This window comes from Artibeus jamaicensis, unplaced genomic scaffold (assembly GCF_021234435.1).
Source record: "Artibeus jamaicensis isolate MK-2021 breed Jamaican fruit bat unplaced genomic scaffold, CSHL_Jam_final contig_781, whole genome shotgun sequence".
In the NCBI taxonomy this organism is placed as follows: Eukaryota; Metazoa; Chordata; class Mammalia; order Chiroptera; family Phyllostomidae; genus Artibeus; species Artibeus jamaicensis.
The window spans coordinates 7,725,439-7,742,639 of NW_026521968.1; the positions used below are offsets into that span (position 1 = coordinate 7,725,439).

General features: G+C 45.4%; 1 protein-coding gene across 2 annotated transcripts; it reads left to right on the plus strand.

The window, feature by feature from the left end:
• Positions 1-269: 269 nt before the first annotated feature.
• On the plus strand, positions 270-16,605 carry FXR2 (FMR1 autosomal homolog 2). Of its 2 annotated transcripts, none has more exons than XM_037151167.2 (17): positions 270-860; positions 7,010-7,062; positions 7,426-7,519; positions 7,937-8,008; positions 8,120-8,268; positions 8,532-8,625; positions 9,422-9,538; positions 12,703-12,873; positions 13,074-13,152; positions 13,489-13,598; positions 13,821-13,907; positions 14,217-14,439; positions 14,644-14,838; positions 14,928-15,131; positions 15,218-15,310; positions 15,461-15,561; positions 15,907-16,605. In XM_037151167.2, exons 1-17 carry the CDS (start codon positions 780-782, stop codon positions 16,000-16,002), a joined length of 2,019 nt encoding a protein of 672 aa, XP_037007062.1. In that variant the 5' UTR covers positions 270-779; the 3' UTR covers positions 16,003-16,605. The 2 variants fall into 2 exon arrangements, with proteins under 2 accessions (XP_037007062.1, XP_037007061.1); XM_037151166.2 differs by having other exon boundaries at positions 348-860; positions 15,215-15,310.
• Positions 16,606-17,201: the final 596 nt, after the last annotated feature.

Here is a 17,201-nt window from a genome sequence, read left to right on the forward strand (position 1 = left end):
CTGGAGCGTGCGCACCAAGAAAGACAAAGGTGAGGAAAGTGACCAAGCAATCACTCAGGCGCATGCCCATCCCTAACTTGTCCTAGCCTGGTGGAGCTCACAGCGAAGTGGGTAGGGTCTGGCCAGAGCAGCAGAAATCCAATCGGACTAAGTGAGCGCGGCCCCTCCCTCCCCATGATTGGTTAGCTCTCAGTGTTGTGGGGCGGGGAAAGAAAGAAATGCGGCCTTCGAGTGGTGGGGTGGCCAAGAAAGAGCGCCAATCTCGTTCTGCGCAAGCGTCAGTAAGCGACCACGCGAGGGCGTGAGAGAGCAAAAAGGAGTGTAGGAGCTTGCAAGGCGCTGATGAGCGCGAGCTGAGCCGCCAGCCTTGACGCCTGCGCCTTGGACCTTGGGGCCCCGCGCGCCTGCGCATTAGGCAGCGGCGGAAGGGGGAGGTGGAAGCCGTGGAGCGGCAGGGGCAGCGGCGGGTCCTGAGACTAAGGCAGCAGCAGGGGTGGCGGCGGGCGGAAGCTGAGGTGACGAAGGCAGCGGCGGCGGCGGCCGTCTCCCTCACGGTGGCGGAGACCAAGGCGGTGGCGGCGGACCGGGAGCGGCCCGGCCCCGGCCCCCTGCTAGTTGGCTGTGGCAGGGCCGCCGTGGGGCCGGCCCGGCTCCCGCCCCCCGCGGCTCCCCCTCCGGCTCCTCCTCCCGGGAGACGCCGGGGACCTGGCCCGGCCCGCACTCAGACCGCTGCTGCAGCCGTCTCCGGAGGAGTCGGAAGCGGCGGCGGCGGCGGCGCCATGGGCGGCCTGGCCTCTGCGGGGGATGTGGAGCCAGGACTGCCCGTCGAGGTGCGCGGCTCCAACGGGGCCTTCTACAAGGTGAGACGGCGCGCTGACCCGGGACACCAGTTATGACCCCCTCTCTCAAGCCAGAGGAAGCAAGAGTGGGGCGAGATCGAGCTTCTGGAGCTAAGTCCTGATCCTTAGAATCTTAGACCCTTAGATCCACGCTCCCACCCGCAGCATTCCTGGGCAGATTTTTGGAACTTAACCCCCTTCCTCTTATTTTTTGCCCCCTCTGTTACACCTGCTTTTACCCCCATCTCAGACAGAATGAACATCAGGGCAGTATTATGCTTGCATCAGTGTCGCCGTCCCCCAAGAGACCCCATTTACCCCCTGTCGTAGAGACTTTTCCTGTTTCCTAGCAGAAGACATCTTAGACCTTAATCACATTTCCCCCACAGCCCAAGCACATGGAAAATTCTCTTTATTCTTCCACTGTTACCCCCTTGGGAAAGCCGTTCCACATTAGATCCTTTCATCTTACTTGAGGCCTCTACCTGCTGACTGGAAGGCACCCCACTTTCATATAATTCTGTTCCCCATCCGAAGAAAAGTTTTCAAAATCTGTGACATTTGGTATCTTTGACCTCAGGAACTCTGGATTGTACCAGTCTTGTTGCCTTCTGCCCCTTCTATTCTTCTGCCCCTTTATAAGGGTCTATCTGGATTTCTTTCCAGAAGGTGGCATCTTTTCACAAGTCTGTCACCCCAGCCCTTCATCCTAAAGCTAGCTGGTCTGCCATTCTACCCTAAAGATGGGTTCATATTAACTATCTATCTCATTTTGTCCTCAGATACATTCATACAATTTTTTCATCTTGAGAAATGTAAGCTTCATATTCAAGATCTCTAAAAGGGAGGATTCCCTCTTATCTTCTCAAGGAGTCTCTTCTCAAGACGTATGGCCAACTCTCCCAGTTTGGGAATCTGATAATAGCCTTTTTTGAAGGAGAAGGGGACTGTTTTTAAGAGATCCGTATTTACTTCAGCTCCCCCCTTGCTGAGGCTTTGGTTCTTTAAAACTCCTGTTACTATCACCTTCATCTGTCCTGAATCCATTTTCTAGGACATTTTTTTTCAGCATTTAAGTTAAGCTAGAGAGACCCCTCTTGTCTCTCAGGAATTTCCCTTTGTGTGACTGTTGTTATTTTGAAACTCTTTGGACTTTATGCTTGGAATTATGCACAGACTTTGATTCCTGTTGTCTTCTTTAATTTTATGTTGAGGAGCAAGAGAAGAGATATCTTCTAACTTCACTTGTGAGAAGAGCCGCCTTTCCTTCACTTCCCCTCAAGCCTTTCTCCTATAATAGACCTCTCTACCTTTATGCCCCTCCAAATGACTTTCTCCAACTCCTTCCCTGTGAAGTCATACCTTACTCTGGAAGGGGTCTACTATTTGCCCTTGGAGTGGAAGGTTTCTACCCCAGCTTTAATTGATAAGTTCAGTGTATTCATTTTTTACTGTCTCCAAATGCCAGTGTATGTTTTACTTGCCTCACCAGATTTCTTTATATTCAGTGCCTCTGGGTACCCATATTTATTTATCTTAATTTATTTTCTCAGTTTAAGTCTCTGATTTTTTATCCTGATATTTCTATATTGCCATGTAATCCCCAGAAACCACCTTATCTAATGTCTGATGGAAGCTCCCAGCTAATCTCTTGTCATTTTTTTTTTTTTTTGCATACTTTCTAACTCATGGGGCTTTTTCTTCTAGCCTGCGTCCATAGCATTTGTTTTCTTTGGCAAAGTCTCTAATTCCTTTCTGATTCTGATGTAGTACATTTGTCTTAATTTTTTCTCCCAGATTTGCATTAGCTTTGTTGAAGTATCCTTGGTCATAACATTTTAGCCCCATTTCCCCCAGTATCTTGTCCTTCATCTGGGTCCTTCCCATCCCCAGATTCTTAGATTCTTAAATTGAGTCTGAGATCAAGATAGGATGTTTGCTTTTGTTCTAGGAAGCATGGGAGTCCAACCCAGCTGGAAAAGATTGGTATCCAGTTCAGATTAACTGTGTGAGACAACTGGGAACCAGGATGTCTCCCTTCCCACATACGTATCCAGCAGAAATTCTCTTCTGAATCTTTCTCTTTTCTCCTGGGGGAATGGCAATGATAGACTTGAGTGAATTGGGGACAGGATACCTTCAATCAGAGTAGAGTTTGGAGTTCAGCCAAAAGCCAGGTAACATGGGTTTTTTGGTTCTGGTCACTTTAATATTTTCTGCCTCATGCCTTAGTTTAAAACAAACAAAAAAAATTCCTAAATTCAGACTAATTTTTAAAAAATTTCAGTGGCATATAGTTACCCTTTCTGACCTTGCTACTGATTTAATATTCATGACTCAGCACACTTTAATGTGGGGGTCAAGTAGTGTTTACATTGCTTCTAGAACTGTGAATTTGGAAAGGCCCCTTTCTTCCCTGTCAGAATTGGATCCTATTTTGACCCTCCATGAGCTGCAAATGTCAGGTTTGAGGTCTAAGTTATTTTGTACCAACTCTGTTTTCTGTCACAATTTAATGTATTTTTATTCTTTCAGTTGTATTCTCCCAAATGAAATAGTTCACCTTCCAGGGCACAGTCATCCAACTTTCCAAACCTTGTCTGATAATCCTAATTCCCATTCCTTTTTCAGCTTCTACACATAGTTGGTTGGTTGTTTTTTTTTTACATGATTTTATTTTTTACTTTTAGAGAGAGTGTAAGGGAGGGAGAAATAGAGAAACATCAATGTGTGGTTGCCTCTTGAACACCCCCGCCTGGGGACCTGGCCCACAACCTAGGCATGCGTTTGTCCTGACTGGGAATCGAATTGGTTACCTTTCGGTTCATGGGCTGCCACTCAATCCCCTGAGTCACACCAGCCAGGGCTACATGTATTTTTTACCCAGACCCTTCTTGTTTTCCCCCTAGAACTCCCTCTCCTTTGAGAGCCCAGGACTAGAAGATAGGTTGAAGGCAAGACCAATTTCATATCTTCTAGAATTTGAGGAAACTGAAGTACCTGGGAACCTAGGGCTCTTTCTTTCTCTGTGTGGTTCTAGGCCTTATAAACCAAAGAAAAGATACGCCATGGCCACTTAATTGAGGCATCCTTTGGATCTAGTTAGTTTTCTAGAGGTTTACTTGCCAACACTTATTACTCTTACCTGCTTATCCTTCCAGTGAGCATTCACTAAGCAGAACCAGCACCTCACTGTCTACGACTAGCATCTTTGGAGGAAAAAACTAGGGCGATGTGGGTGGAATTAAAAAGCAGAGACTGGAATGGAATAAGAAATTGAGAAAACTTGAGGAATTTTTGAAGGAAAAAGACCCTGGAGTGTAAGAGTAAGTGGTGTTTGGTTGAGTTGCTGAGTAAAGAGAGGAAAAACTCCATTCTGAGTTCAGCATTTTTACTTTGGGGATCATGATAGCTAGAAAAACCCAGGGTGTCATTGCTACCTCCACTTGCAGCCAACCCTGAAATGTTGGAGGAGAATTGGATTAGAGCTTTAGGCGTATCCTTTATGAATAGGTATATCTAGGAATGGTCATCTCTTCATAAAAGGGGGAGATAAGTGATATCTTGTCTCTTCCACTCTTTATTTCATTCCTAGAATATTTTGAGAATAGCCCTAGCTGGCGTGGCTCAGTGGCTTGAGCTCTGGTCTGTGAGCCAAAGGTTCACAGGTTTGATTCCCAGTCAGGGCACATGCCTGGGTTTTGGGCCAGGTCCCCAGTGTGGGGCGTGCAAGAGGCAACCATAAAATAAAACCTTTTTAAAAAAATAAATAAAATATTTTGAGAATAGCTAACTCTTTTTATAAGCTATTTCTAAAGCTTGGAGATAAGTACTTTGGATAAAGGATTAGATCAAGTCAGCTGAAGAGGCTGGTTGAAATGTTTTTAGAAATCCAGATAGACCCTTATAAAGGGGCAGAAGAATAGCGAAGGTTAGTGGTTGTAGGGGGAGGAAGGAGGAAATTTAAGGAGCTAAGAGAACTGAAAAGGGACGAGCGACTCAGGCAAATAGTGAGGAGTAAAAGTGACTCAGAAGACTTGAGTAGAGAATAGTAGGAGTGGGTACTGATGGAGCTGAATGAAGAGTAGAAAGAACATTTCTAGGGGAGGGAATGGCAAAGAAAGTTGAAGCTTGGATAAGGAAGGGGCCAGACAGTGCCAGGAGTACTAATGCCTTGGGCAATAGTAAGGTTCCATAACAATAAGAGTTAGATTGAAAGAGGAAGATGGCTTGTATCAAGAGTGAAATTTAGGTTTAGATTTTCCCACCATAAGGAAATAGCAATGCAGTAGTGTGTATAGTAGTGATCAGTTCCGTGAGGTGGGAGTGACACAGTGTGCATTTTCGTATTTTCTCCCCTAAGCTTTTTTTTAAAAATATTTTTTTTAATTTATTTATTTTTAGAGAGAGGGGAAGGGAAGGAGAAAGAGTGGGAGAGAAATATCAATGTATGGTTGCCTCTCATGCGTCCCCTGCTGGGAACTGGCCTGCAACCCAGGCATGTGCCCTGACTGGGAATCGAACCGCGATACTCTGGTTCGCAGGCCCGCGCTCAATCCACTGAGCTACGCCAGCCAGGGCTTCCCCTAAGCTTTTGAACCTCACTGCATAACTCAGGAATAGTTCCTATGTATTAGCCTGTTGAACCCTCTAATTCTTTTTTTTTAAAGATTTTATTTTTTAGAGAGAGGAGAAAGAGGGAGAGAAACATCAACGTGTGGTTGCCCCTTGGATGCCCCCAATTGGGGACATGTCCTGCAACTGAGGGCATGTGCCCTGGCTGGGAGTTGAACCAATGATCCCTTGGTTTGCAGGCCTGCTCTCAATCCACTGAGCTATACCAGCCAGGGGCTGAACCCTCTAGTTCTTAAAACCGCTTTATTGAAGTATAATTGGTATACAATGAAGTAGATACAATGAAGTATTCACAGTGTAGTCTGTTAGGTGTTAGCATGTGTGTGTGTATAAAATAAACCATTACCATAATCAAAATAACGAATATTTTTATCACTCCCACAAGTCCTCCACCAACCACTGATTTGCTTTTTGTCATTATGTATTAATTGCATTTTCTGATTTTTGATAGAAGTAAAAGGTAATTTAGTCAAGAAAGGATAATCTTAAACAAATGGTATTCAGACAACTGGATATCCGTAGGCTTTGTTAGTCTCTTGCATCGTATACAAAATTTAACACAAAATGGATCAGACCTAAATGTAAAGTAAAAACTATAAAACGTCTAGAAGATGTATGAGTAAACCTTTGTGGTCTTGGATTAGGCAAAGCTTTCTTACATGTGAAACAAAGCGATTATAAAAGAATAAATTGATAAATTGGGCTTTATCAAAATTAGCAATTCTTAATTTTGAGTATGTGAAAATTGGGAGCATAGGGTTGAACACAGCTCTGGCTTCTGCATAAGGACATAGAAAATAGGAGGTAAACAAACTATTCACTCATCCCTGTTCTTTCCTTGGTTGAGATCTCAAGGTTGGGGTCTTCTACAAATTTTATTATCCTTTTCAAATGTGTAGCAGTGTTATAGTCTAGAATTCAGAAATCTCACATTTCTTAAGCCTGAATTTTTCCTTCTGTAAATTATTTGTTGTTTTGAACTTTTCCATTGTTCTGTGTATTCTCTTAGGACTCAGGCATCAAGGCACCAAGTTTGCTCCTGTCTTTTGTTGTATTGGGGAGCTAGACCCTTTTCTCTTGGCAGATCTTGATGTCCTCTAGGTGTTCCAGGATGGCCTCACGCTGTCTCATGGGATATTCTTAGCCTTGCTGAATGTTGTTGGTATTTTAATTGAGTTCTGGCAAGCTGCTCAGCACAGTAGGAGGCAGACAGATAGGAAGGCCCCTGTAGGAGCCATAGTAGACCACCAGTTTCCAGACTGTTTTGATGCAAGTGATTTTCCCCCTTTTGCTTTCTGTCTCATCTTATTTCTGCATTTTGCCACATCTCTTTCCATGCCATTATCATCCCTTCTCTCTACTTCAATATTTATATTCTTTCTCCAGTACAGCTTTTTTCTGGCCATGTCTTTAGATCGCTTGTGTCCCCATCTAAAACTATTTTAAGAACCTCTGAATGTCTCTGTTCCCTTAATGGATGAGATGTTGGTAAATTGTTACTTATTTATCTTACTTTCTTCTAAAATTTATTCTAGGGCTTTGTGAAGGATGTCCATGAAGACTCTGTCACCATCTTCTTTGAAAACAAGTAAGACCTTGGGAATAGAGAATCAGTATACTAGGTCCTAGAAGGAGGGTGGAGAAGAGGGAGGAGGTGGCTGAGTCCCATGAGGCCTGTAATAGATGGGGGAGAGCCAAAGGTTTGAGTGGGCAGTTCTGGATCCCAGGAGAGTATAGGGCTAAAATTTAGTGAGGATAGGGACACATTTGATCCAGTAGTTAGATTATAACAAGAGATGGAAGATGCCATTGTGGAGCAGGGCCTGGGATTTTGCCTTTAATCACCAGGGAAGGTGGATATTGCCCAGCGATTTCCAGCAATAATCCCTTTTTGAAGAAATGGGCAGCCATGTTACCCTGAATAGGTTTCATATCACTGTTTCATTTGCAGCTGGCAGAGTGAGAGACAAATTCCTTTTGGGGATGTGCGGCTACCACCTCCAGCTGATTATAATAAGGAGATCACAGAAGGGGATGAGGTGGAGGTAAGGGCCATGGAGTACCCTTTCTAAATTTCACTTTTTTCACTGCATCTGCCATACATACCCTCATGTCAGTATCCTAGGCTCCTCACTAGTTGGTTCACTCTCCTTCCTCCTCAAGCTAAGCTACTACACCTAGCCAGGTAGTCTATGGACAAGTGAAATGTGGCAGTTCTCTGTCCATCTCTGTTGTGGTCAACCAGACTCTCAGGGAGCTTCCCAGTTTCAGGGGATTATTTACCTTTCTTCCATTTATGATAACAACATCTAAACTCCAGTACCCTCTGTTTTTTAATTAGTAGTTCCTTCCTCTAGTTTTCTTTTATCTTAAAGATACTCCTGAAGTATGTTAATGTTTATCCCATTCTTGATGTTTTTTGATGGACCTCAATAGCTTTTTAATTTTCATCTTCCTTTCAGGTTTATTCTCGAGCCAATGAGCAAGAACCTTGTGGCTGGTGGCTGGCCCGGGTGCGGATGATGAAGGGAGATGTGAGTGATTGTGAAGGCCTTTGGAGAAGGTCTGAAACAAATATAGCCATAGAAAGGTAGGAGATAAAAACTCAGGTCATATACAACTTCTCCTTTCTTTCCTTTTGCCAGTTCTATGTCATCGAATATGCTGCCTGTGATGCTACATACAATGAGATTGTCACCCTGGAACGGCTTCGGCCAGTTAATCCCAATCCCCTTGCAACCAAAGGCAGTTTCTTCAAGGTTACCATGGCTGTTCCTGAGGATCTGAGAGAAGCGTGAGTGTTAGGGATGTTGGGCTTAATGGGCCCTCTTTATAGCCCTCTTCTCTGCCCTATTTTCCCCAGACCCCACTCCCAGTTTCAGTCTTGTACATTGTTTCCTTGGCCCTCTACAGCCCTTCTTGTTCCCAGTTTCTGTGTTCATCTCTGTTCTTTTACTGCAGTCCTTTCTCTTTTCTTATTTTTCTGTCCTGCTCTCTGCTGGACTTTTGACCTCACTATACACTTTGCCCCCTGAACACTTTTCTCTTTCATTGCAGTTGTTCCAATGAAAATGTCCATAAAGAGTTCAAGAAAGCATTAGGAGCGAACTGCATCTTTCTCAACATCACAAATAGTGAGCTCTTCATCCTGGTGAGTTTATTTATGTAAACGTTTTCAGCAATTTTTTTTTCTCTTTTTAACTCCTTTTAGAAAGGAAGGAGCTAAAATGTGCTTATATTTATTTGTCAGGGAGGACTTTATTGCTCCTGACCCCTGTGGGCCCAGCTACCTTTCCTTAGTCTTCTTTATGTCTGAGCTTAATTTTTTTTTAACCTGTCATTATGTCACAGTCTAGGCTAGGATCCTCCCTTGTATATTTGGACTCTCTAAAGGAGCCTGCTAGAGTTCTTACCTGTGTCTGCTGCCTAAAATCACCTCCCTTAGGCACTCAAGTGGTAGGGCCCTTGTGAGGTTTGTAGTGATTTTCCTCCTCCCTCCCTCCCTCCCTCCCTCCCTCCCTCCCTCCTCCTCTCCCTCCCCCCTCTTCTCTTCTCTTCTCTTCTCTTCTCTTCTCTTCTCTTCTCTTCTCTTCTCTTCTCTTTCTCTTCGCAAGGTTTTATTTATTTTCAGAGGGGAAGGGAGGGAGAGAAACATCAATATATGGTTGTCTCTCATGTGTCCCCTACTTGGGGTCCTGGCCCACAGGGGCCAGGCATGTGCCCTGACTGGGAATCAAACCAGCAACCCTTTGCTTCGAAGGCAGTCACTCAGTCCACTGAGCTACACCAGCCAGAGCCCTACCTTTATTTCTTAACTCCCAACCTTTTCCAGAGACTCAGGCATTCTGATTTCCAGTTGCTGTCTCTCCTGCACTATGTATTCAAAGTCTGTTTTAATGACTTCCATTCAAAGTCCATTTTAATGACTTCCATTGGTTTCTTTCCAGTCAACCACAGAAGCCCCTGTGAAGCGGGCATCCCTGCTGGGTGATATGCATTTTCGAAGCCTGCGCACCAAACTGCTACTCATGTCTCGTAATGAAGAAGCTACAAAACACCTAGAGGTAAATTTCGACTTTACTTCATAATGCTGAGTATATTAGTATTATAGTTCTCCTCCTTTCTTGTCGCATCATCCATTAGTGCGCTCTTATGTTTACAGAACAAAAAAGATTAAGGCCTTTGTGGGCCAGTATACCTGGGTCTGCTATTTTATCCCAGACCTCTCCAAATGGCAGAACTCCATTATGTTGTGGTACATTTGTTTTTAAACATTTTTTGAGCCATGTGCTCTGAATAAGTGAAATTTATTTGAAAGCACAGTGCATATAAAACATCAGTCAGCCCTGGCTAGTGTGGCTTAGTTGGTTGGAGCATTGTCCCATTCACTGAAAGGTGCAGGTTCAGTTCCTGGTCAGGTCACATACCTAGGTTGAGGGTTTGATCCCTTCTCGGTCTGGGCAAGTCCTTGAGTGAGGACTAACAAAAACCAAAAAATACCAGTCAGAAGTGGGTGTGGCTCTTTCTTCCACTGGCATCCCTCAAATTATCTCTCTTGAGAACCATTTGTACACTAGAAAGACCACTGGACTCAGAATCCTAACTCTTGCTTTATTAAATAATTGATCTGGCAAATAATGGCAAAATTTTTTTTTTTAAGATTTTATTTATTTCTCAGAAGGGAAGGGATGGAGAAAGAGAGGGGGAGAGAAACATCCATAGGTTGCCTCTCGCACGCCCCCAACTGGAGACCTGGCCTGCAACCCAAGCATGTGCCCTGACTGGGAATCGAACCAGCAACCCCTTGGTTCGCAGGCCAGTACTAAACTCACTGAGCCACGCCAGCCAGGGTTTGGCAAATCATGTAATTTTACTAAGCTTTTATCATCTTTATTTGTGACAATGAGGTAGTTAGATTAGAATACAGGCATGGGCAAAAGTAGGTTTATAGTTTTGAGTACACAAAGCAGTTTATTCTTGTTTTATTTGTATTATAACTATAAACCTACTTTTGCTCACTCCTGTTATTTTTCTATGAGGTTAAAATTCTGAAATCTTATGATGGTTAGATTTCCTTTTCTTAGGCTTTATACCATCCTAAACAAGTAGGGTATGTGTTTATGTTTGTGTTTGTGTTCGAACATGCGTTTCCATTTATCAAGTGAATTGATCTTTTGGGGAAGCTTTTCTCTGAGCCTGTGCAAATTCTGGATCATGGTAATCTTTCACTTCTCTAGGGATGCTACTCAGGGCACTGGCAGTTAAAAATTCACCATTACCTCTAGATGATACAAACTATATCTGCTCCATTTCCCAATGAACAGGTTTCCTGGTGACAAAAGGTAGAATATTCAATTCTAGGACTTGGCTTTATTGATCTGTGTGGTAAAGTGCACCAGATAGCTAAGTTAACTATAGGTGGGTGCAGAGTTTTAAGAATAGGGACATGTTTTTCTTTTGTTTGTTTTTTATTTTATTTTTTAGAGAAGAGGAGGGAGAGGGAGAGACGCATCAATGTATGGTTGCCTCTTGTGGACCCCTTATTGGGGGCCTGGCCTGCAATCCAGGCCTGTGTCCTAGACTGGGAATCGAACGGTAGCCCTTTGATTCCCAGGCCAGTGATTCTCAATCCACTGAGCTAAACCAGCCAGGGCTGTTTTTGTTTTTTAGAATTATTTTTATTTTACTTTATGTACTGATTTGAGAGGGGGGGGGAGACATCGATTTGTTGTTCCACTTATTTATTGATTTATTGGTTGATTCTTGTATGTGCCTTAATTGGGAATTGAATCTGCAACCTTGGGTTATCAGGGACAGCTCTCCAAACAACTGAGCTACCTGGTCAGGGCTTAAAAAATATTTTAAAAATATTGAATGTTTAGTGCTGGTCAGGTGACTCAGTTGGTAGGAACATTGTCCCATGTACCAGCAGGTTGCTGGTTCTATTCCTGGTCAGCGCACATACTTAGGTTATGGGTGTGATCCCCAGTTGGGGCATGTATATGAGGCAGCTGATCTCTGTTTTTCTCTTACATCGATGTTTTTGTGTCTCTCTTCCTTCCTCTTTATCTAAAGTCAGTGAAAACATATCCTAGGCTGAGGATTAAAAAAAATTGGGGGGAAAAACGTTTAAAGGATAAAAAAATAATACAGCATGCACCCTTGTACCCATCAGGCAGTTTAAGAAATAAAACTCTTGGCACATTTCTCCAGAAGATATGTGTAAATCCAATTAAATCCTCTCCCCCCCCCAACTCAGTTATTATTTCCTTTAAATTTTTATTTATTTTTAGAGGGGAAGGGAGGCAGAAAGAGAGGGAGAGACCGATTGGTTGCCTCTCATACCCCAACCAGGGGCTGAACCTGCAGTCCAGGCATGTGCCCTGACTGAGAATTGAACCAGTGATCTTTTGCTTTGCTGGACGATGCCTAACTGAGCCACTCTGTTCGGGGCCGTAACTCAGTTATTTTGAACACCTAACTTAATTCCTTTTTCTAGCCTTTTCTTGCCTACTGTAAATCCTTGCTATAATTCTTGGAAGTAGGCCATGGATTGTGATGTGGAAATGTCCACTTTTGGATATCTTCCCTATTTGGTGCTTCCTACCTAGGAATCACTTTTTTAGAATCTTTCCTGTCTTCCTGCCTTTGTACCCAGGGAACCCCACAAAGATCGGTTAAGAAATAAAGTAGGATGGTGCTCCATAGGCTCCTTTTATGCTTTTCTTAATCTGTTGCTTTCTGCTCAAGTTTTTAGGTTTTATTTTGGTAGTTACTAGTTTGGTTAAGGTACTAGTTCCTTATACTTGCATTTACCTTGTGTAAAGTCCTTTCTCATCAGTTTTACTTAATTTTCTTGATAAACGGAATGAGGTAGGTCAGGTGTAATTATTTAGCAGATGACAGAATGGAGGCACAGAGTGTACTTTATTTAGGATCACACAACCAGATAACCTTAGAGCCAAATCCTGAACTTTGGTGGCTCCCAGCCCAAATTCTATCCTTATTTTCCTCTCCTTCCCCCAAGCCATTGGTATTTGGAAGGTTGGAGTGGAATTTAAAGTTCCTGAATTTTCCACATAGGTCCTAGTGGTCAGCAGACTTCTGGGCGGTTCTGGCTTGCTTTCACATATTTTTTTCTTACTGAAGTTACACATAGCATTAGGTACCTGGGACAGTTGTTCTGAGATTCCACCACCATGATTCCTACAGTACCTTTTCCTTTCAGACCAGTAAGCAGTTGGCAGCAGCATTCCAAGAGGAGTTCACAGTGCGAGAGGACCTGATGGGACTGGCAATTGGGACTCATGGTGCCAACATCCAGCAGGCCCGAAAAGTGCCTGGGGTGACTGCCATTGAGTTGGGTGAAGAGACCTGTACTTTCCGCATCTATGGAGAGGTCAGCACAAGATATCTGTTGCCTAAGTATCTTAGGGGATACAGAGAAGAGCGGGGGAAGTAGAAAGGAAAACCTAAGTTATGTTGCTCTCCCTCCCTGACTTTGGTGGCAATAATTTTCCCAAAGACAGGAAGTGGCAGAAAGATCATTGTTTAAGATCCAAGTTCTGTCTTTTAGTAACAACTCCCCATTCCTATTAGACTCCTGAGGCCTGCCGACAAGCCCGAAGTTACCTTGAGTTTTCTGAGGACTCAGTGCAAGTGCCCAGGAACCTGGTTGGTGAGTTGGGTGTGTGCGTATATATAAAAGAGAATGCAGTTGGGGACTAGAAGTGAGATTCTCTAAAGTGATTCTGGGCTTGGCATCTGTCTCCTGGGCTTTAGTTTCACAAAGACAGAACAGTTTGTAGTAGGAGTGACAAAAATGGAAGAAAAGATTTCTAGAGATTGTAATATTTTGTCTTGTGAAAGACAAATACTCAACAGGAACCTAAGGCAGGAGAATAATTAAGTAGAATATATATACAGAAGCTAAATACTGTTTGTCTTCACTGTTTTTGACTCTTCTTTCTCTCCTCTAAAAACAAAAGGTCTAATTCCTCCTTTACCCATTCAGGCAAAGTGATTGGAAAGAATGGGAAAGTGATCCAGGAGATTGTGGATAAATCTGGTGTGGTGAGGGTTCGAGTAGAAGGTGATAATGACAAGAAGAACCCCAGGGAGGAGGTATGGCAGCTCCAATTAGAGATTGGTGTCCAGAAGTAGATGGGATTGTTCATGAAGCCATTCTTCGAGGGCTGGGATTTCTAGGGGGAAGAGCATGGGAACTTTAGTTTCCCCTTGGATGTAGAGCCAGAAAGATCCTATGGGTTGGGCTTCCTTTGGAGACAGGGTAGAATTACTACTTCTACTTGACTCTCCTAATCTTTCTGCCCTATCCTCCTTCAGGGAATGGTTCCCTTCATATTTGTTGGCACCCGAGAGAATATCAGCAATGCTCAGGCTCTGCTGGAATATCACCTCTCTTACCTGCAGGTACCAAAGCTAGAAATCTGGGAGAGGAAAGATCTGGGTCTTATAAGGGGACTGAGACTGCTGGTGGATAAAGTTAGGAGCTATGGTGCCCAGTTTGTCTCTGAATAGAATAGAAACCACTGGGTAGGAATATGGGGCTGTGGGGTTGGATCCCAGAATTTTTTTGGTATAACTAATGTCTCCATTCCTATATTCCTGAGAGTTTAGAAATGTTGGGATGGTTGGGGCAGAGAAGCATGAAAGGAGACTGTTCATTGATCTTTTACTTATTACTCCTTCCATATCTTCCTCCATCTTTTACCCAAACAGGAAGTGGAGCAACTTCGCTTGGAGAGGCTGCAAATTGATGAACAGCTTCGACAGATTGGGCTGGGCTTTCGCCCTCCTGGGAGTGGGCGGGGTAGCGGTGGCAGTGACAAGGCTGGATATACCACTGATGAGAGCTCCTCGTCCTCCCTGCACACCACAAGAACCTATGGGGGCAGCTACGGGGGCCGGGGCCGGGCCCGGAGGACAGGTGGTCCTGCCTATGGTGAGACAGCTATGGGAAAGGGAGGCAAACAGTTGGACGGGGGTATTGTGAGGGTAGGCAATGGTCTGCATGGAAGCTTGAGGAGAGGATGATAGAGATGAAGATTGGCTGGGGACTTGTAAGGGAGACGTCTTCCAGTTTTGTGGCAGTGATGGGTCCTGGAATGGGGATGCTGACCTGATTGAACTCCATGGTGTTCTTCAGGCCCCAGCTCAGACCCATCTACTGCTTCTGAGACTGAGTCTGAGAAGAGGGAAGAGCCTATTCGAGCTGGGCCAGGAGACCGGGACCCCCCAACTCGGGAAGAAAGTCGGCGGCGGCCAGTTGGGGGCCGGGGTAGGGGACCCCCACCTGCTCCGAGGCCTGCCTCGAGATACAGCTCTTCATCTATTAGCTCAGGTACCAGTACCAGAGAACTGGGTTCACAGTTGTAGGCCAAATGAAAAGTTGGTGGACACCTGACTCCCAGTTCCTCCTCTTTTCACCAGTGCTGAAGGATCCAGACAGTAATCCCTACAGCCTACTGGACACATCTGAACCAGAGCCTCCAATTGATTCTGAGCCTGGGGAACCACCCCCCCCAGCAAGTGCCAGGCGGCGCCGCTCCCGCCGCCGCCGAACTGACGAAGACAGGACTATCATGGATGGAGGCCTTGAATCTGATGGACCTAGCATGACAGAGAATGGCCTAGGTAAGGCCATTAAAAAACTAGAGCTGGGAAAGAACTAAGGGGTGGGAGATGAAACACATGACTAATTTTTCCTTGCCCCACAGAAGATGAGTCAAGACCTCAGCGTCGTAATAGGAGCCGCCGCCGCCGTAACCGTGGTAACCGTACCGATGGCTCTGTCAGTGGAGACCGCCAGCCAGGTCAGTTAACACTGGGTGCCGGCATCCTTCCTCAGAGCTAAGAGAATGGGATCCCTGCTATCCTATGAAAACCAGGGTTGGGACTCATTGGGTATATAGGGGCTGGATCCTTGGTTCCTTCTGAGACTCTTGGTTCTCTGCTTTCCCCAGTGACTGTGGCTGACTATATCTCTCGAGCAGAGTCTCAGAGCCGCCAGCGGCCACCCCTGGAACGCACTAAACCCTCAGAGGACTCTCTTTCAGGACAGAAGGTAGGCAGGAAAGATGTGATTTACTTCTCCTCGCATTTTTGTTCTTTTGGAGCAGGGAGCACAAGACTATTCCCAAAGAAATCTCTTGCTAAATTGCAGAGAAGGCTATGTCTGATAGCGTTTAGAGTGTATTTAGAATAGTGGAGAGTTTGAATAGAAGAGAGAGAGATGATGTATGGTTCATATTTTTTGGATCCCAGTGAGAATGACTAGAGAGCCAGACGAGGGATGAATCCCTGGGTCATCAGATGGCCAGGAACACTTGAATATAGGGAATGTCATTACCTGGATTTTTACTGACTACTTCTTTCCTTCCTTTCCATTTTCTTTCCCCCTTTCCCTCAGGGTGACTCTGTCAGCAAGCTTCCTAAGGGTCCCTCAGAGAATGGGGAACTCTCCGCCCCGCTAGAGTTGGGTAGTTTGGTGAATGGGGTTTCATAAAACCTCCAGCCCACATCTCTCTCTTCTCCATCTCGCTTGCTGCCCAACACCATGGCCCTCACAGGCCTGACTGACCTGCGCTGGAGCTGCTCTTATCTAGGGGGGAGGGGGGTGGCACAGAAGCTTGGGTCCCCCCCCCAATCTCCAGGAGCTAGTGGAGGGGTGTGTAACAGGGTCATACCCACCTCCCTCTTGTCCACCCTACCCCTAGGGTGAGGGGAGCCTCTCCTTCCCCATCAGACTGGATGTGCCTTTATCCTCTAATGCCCCAATCTCTCTGAACATCCCCATTCTCCGCCTGTTGGTGCGGGGTGCTCCTTGACCCACCCAGATTCGACAGTTCAGGGGGCTCCCCTGCTATCCCTCCTCCCATCCTGTACCCCCAATTTCTGGGGCCTCATCACTGTGGAAGACGGGGATAGTAAGGGTATAAGTGGGTGGGAGGCATGGGGAAGGTTTTGGAGTAGAACCAGGGGTATGTATGAAGGGGGGTGACTAGGTCCCCCAGAGAAAAGGGGGACCAACCTTATCTGGTGGATGAGAAGGCGTATTTATTTTTCACTGTACAGTATTTAAAAAGAGAATTAAAAAAGATCCAAATGGCTCTGTGGTTCCTGTGTCTTCCTTGTACAGTTTGGTGTTTTCCTAAGATTGACTTGTCCTTGTTTTCTGTCTTTTCAAACTTGGCTCCTTTAGTGTCCCAGAGATGGCCTACTTTAGGAATTCTGAACAATGTTAAGTTCCGCAGGCCCAGGTACCCTCCTGGTCCAGGACAGTGGCCTGTGTCTCATTGCATCCCCCCCCCCCCCGTTTGCTGGTAGAGGGAGCTGGGCCACTCCTCTACCCTGACTCAGCTGGCTAGGGTAGGGCTGCTCCAAGCTGCAGTTGTCCCTGCTAAGAACTGAGAGCCAAGGCCAGCTGCTTAATCAGATTACCTGAGGCCTGGGGCTTGGGCTGGGCCTTGGGCAGAGTGGGGAGCAGGGTTGCCTCTTAAAAGCTTCTGGGACCTAGACGTCCAGCCCTGATTCCCACTGGTTCTTTGCTCTGGATCCAGGCTTTTTCTTCAGCATCCTGTTACTGATCTCTCAGCCCTAGGGGAATTGTCCTGGGGTTCTTGGCTCCCAGGCTCTGGACTGACTCTGAAATTTGGAGATAAGATGGTGGGGTGGGAAAACCTTTGTTTGGGGGGAATTGGGAGG